This window comes from Asparagus officinalis, chromosome 3 (assembly GCF_001876935.1).
Source record: "Asparagus officinalis chromosome 3, Aspof.V1, whole genome shotgun sequence".
Lineage (NCBI taxonomy): Eukaryota > Viridiplantae > Streptophyta > Magnoliopsida > Asparagales > Asparagaceae > Asparagus > Asparagus officinalis.
The window spans coordinates 30113393-30115475 of NC_033796.1; the positions used below are offsets into that span (position 1 = coordinate 30113393).

Here is a 2083-nt window from a genome sequence, read left to right on the forward strand (position 1 = left end):
ACACTAGACAAACAACATTAGTAATAAATTGTTTGTTAAACATCATCAAAACAAGAAGGCCAACAATATGTACTTACACCATATCTAACTGCATACTCATCATATAATCTTTAAAAATAAGTTCTAATAGTATTATGATGAGTAAGAACAGTAATAGTTTGACCATCATCAATATCTATTACCATGTTATCATACAAAGAATTTAACAAGTTTTAGGCTAACATCCTTCAAACATAGATCAATAAGAACCCTCAAACCAAAAATAATAGAAATAGGCCTAAAATACTTATTAAATTTACTTTCCATTTGAAAAATCATATTTCCAAAATAATTTCAAAAAAAGTTTGAATATTTAAAACTTGTAAAGCAGCTTGAATAATAGTTGGATAATAACAACCAAATAATAACATAGTAGCATCATAAAAAACTTGTAACATCTCTTTTACACTATATATAACCATTCATCCTCAGTTATTCCATATATATTACCAGAGCTAGAACTAGAAGCATAGAAAATAATAAAATTATTTATAATTTTTTTATACTCTATTGCTATATTTAATATTGCATAGGTAGAATTCTACCTATGGTCAACATCTTTTGGAATTAATATGGGTTTAAAAAAAATTTACACAATTGTTTTTATTTTTTAAGTCTTTGTTCAGAAGTATTATGAGCATAAGCTATTGTCTTAACATTTTCTATCATGAATTTAATTTCACCAAATACACTTTGAATAATTAAATTTAAAATATGACACATACATCTAATATGAAAAATTAATTTCACCAAATACACTTTGAATAATTAAATTTAAAATATGACACATACATCTAATATGAAAAATATCACCATGACATGGCAATAGCAAAAATAATTAAATTTAAAATATGACACATACATCTAATATGAAAAATATCACCATGACATGGCAATAGCAAAGATAATTTGATATGATGAACAACTACATTATTATTACTTACATATCTAGTGAAAGAGAAAATATTTTTTCTAAAATTTTTAATTTTATAAGTTCTTCTATTATTAAATTTGCAATACTAATACCATTATGTGAATCTTCAAATGCAATAAAAGAAATAATTCTTTTAAATATTTGCCAATTATCATCAATCCAATGTGATGTGATATATAAATAACCAGTTTGTGCTCTAGATGTCCAAATATCAGAAGTTAAGAAAATTTACAGTTTAAATTTTAAAAATAAGAAACTATTTTTATTTGTTCCTCGTGATAATATTTCAAAATATCACGTTGATAAGATTAACGAGAAATTTTTTTAAATTCGAGATAAAAACCATATGTAATCATATCGTCAAATTTATCATCTTCTATTAATTTAAAAGAAATGTTTTTAAGAACAATAAACCTGATGACGCATTTCCTGACTTTAATTGCGTCATAGTTCCAACTACCGAGACTACTAGAGGATGATGATTGGGAGAGTAAAGATTGTCGGATATCGCATTGAGGCGTTGCCTGACTTCTGTTGTGCTTTTCTAAATGGCGTTTGGTGCCGCTTTTATGATGAGCTTAGAAAATATGGCCGCACAATGCACACTTAGCTTTCTGGATGAAAAGCCTACTGTGTTGATCCCTGGTGACTTCTATCTTCTCGAAGAAGTTCCACACATCGAATCTCGGTCTTTTAGGAGCTCTAGGTGCAGAATCATCGCCACCGGATTCGTGATCAATATCGGTAGGAGTTGTAATTGTATCTCCTGTAGTAGGAGTATTAGGACTCGTTTTAACATCGAGAGTTGGGATTTGCCCTTCATAATTAGAGGAGGAAGCCATCTGATTAAATAATTAGAGAGCAAAAACGAGAATAAGAAAATATTCGAGAGTATTAGAGAGAAGTCGGTAAGTTTTGGATGAGAAAAATAAATAAAAACTCCCTCTATTTATAGAGGCAACCCCCTAGAAAAATAACCAAAATACCCTCAAAATTAGGCCCATTTTTGGCCATTTTGGTGGTATTTTGGTGAAAAGCACAAAGATGGTCGTTCGAACAGGGCCGGCCCGCCCGGCCAAACAGTTGTTTGACCCCCAGAGCTGGGCCAGA

General features: G+C 29.7%; 1 protein-coding gene across 1 annotated transcript in view; it reads right to left on the bottom strand.

Moving 5' to 3' along the window:
* LOC109834872 (MATH and LRR domain-containing protein PFE0570w-like) overlaps window positions 1552-2083 on the bottom strand; it is a 6163-nt gene continuing 5631 nt past the window's right edge. The window contains exon 3 of the mRNA XM_020402889.1: window positions 1552-1815. Coding sequence (XP_020258478.1) covers window positions 1552-1815 — 264 coding nt within the window. The remainder of the gene's footprint in view (window positions 1816-2083) is intronic.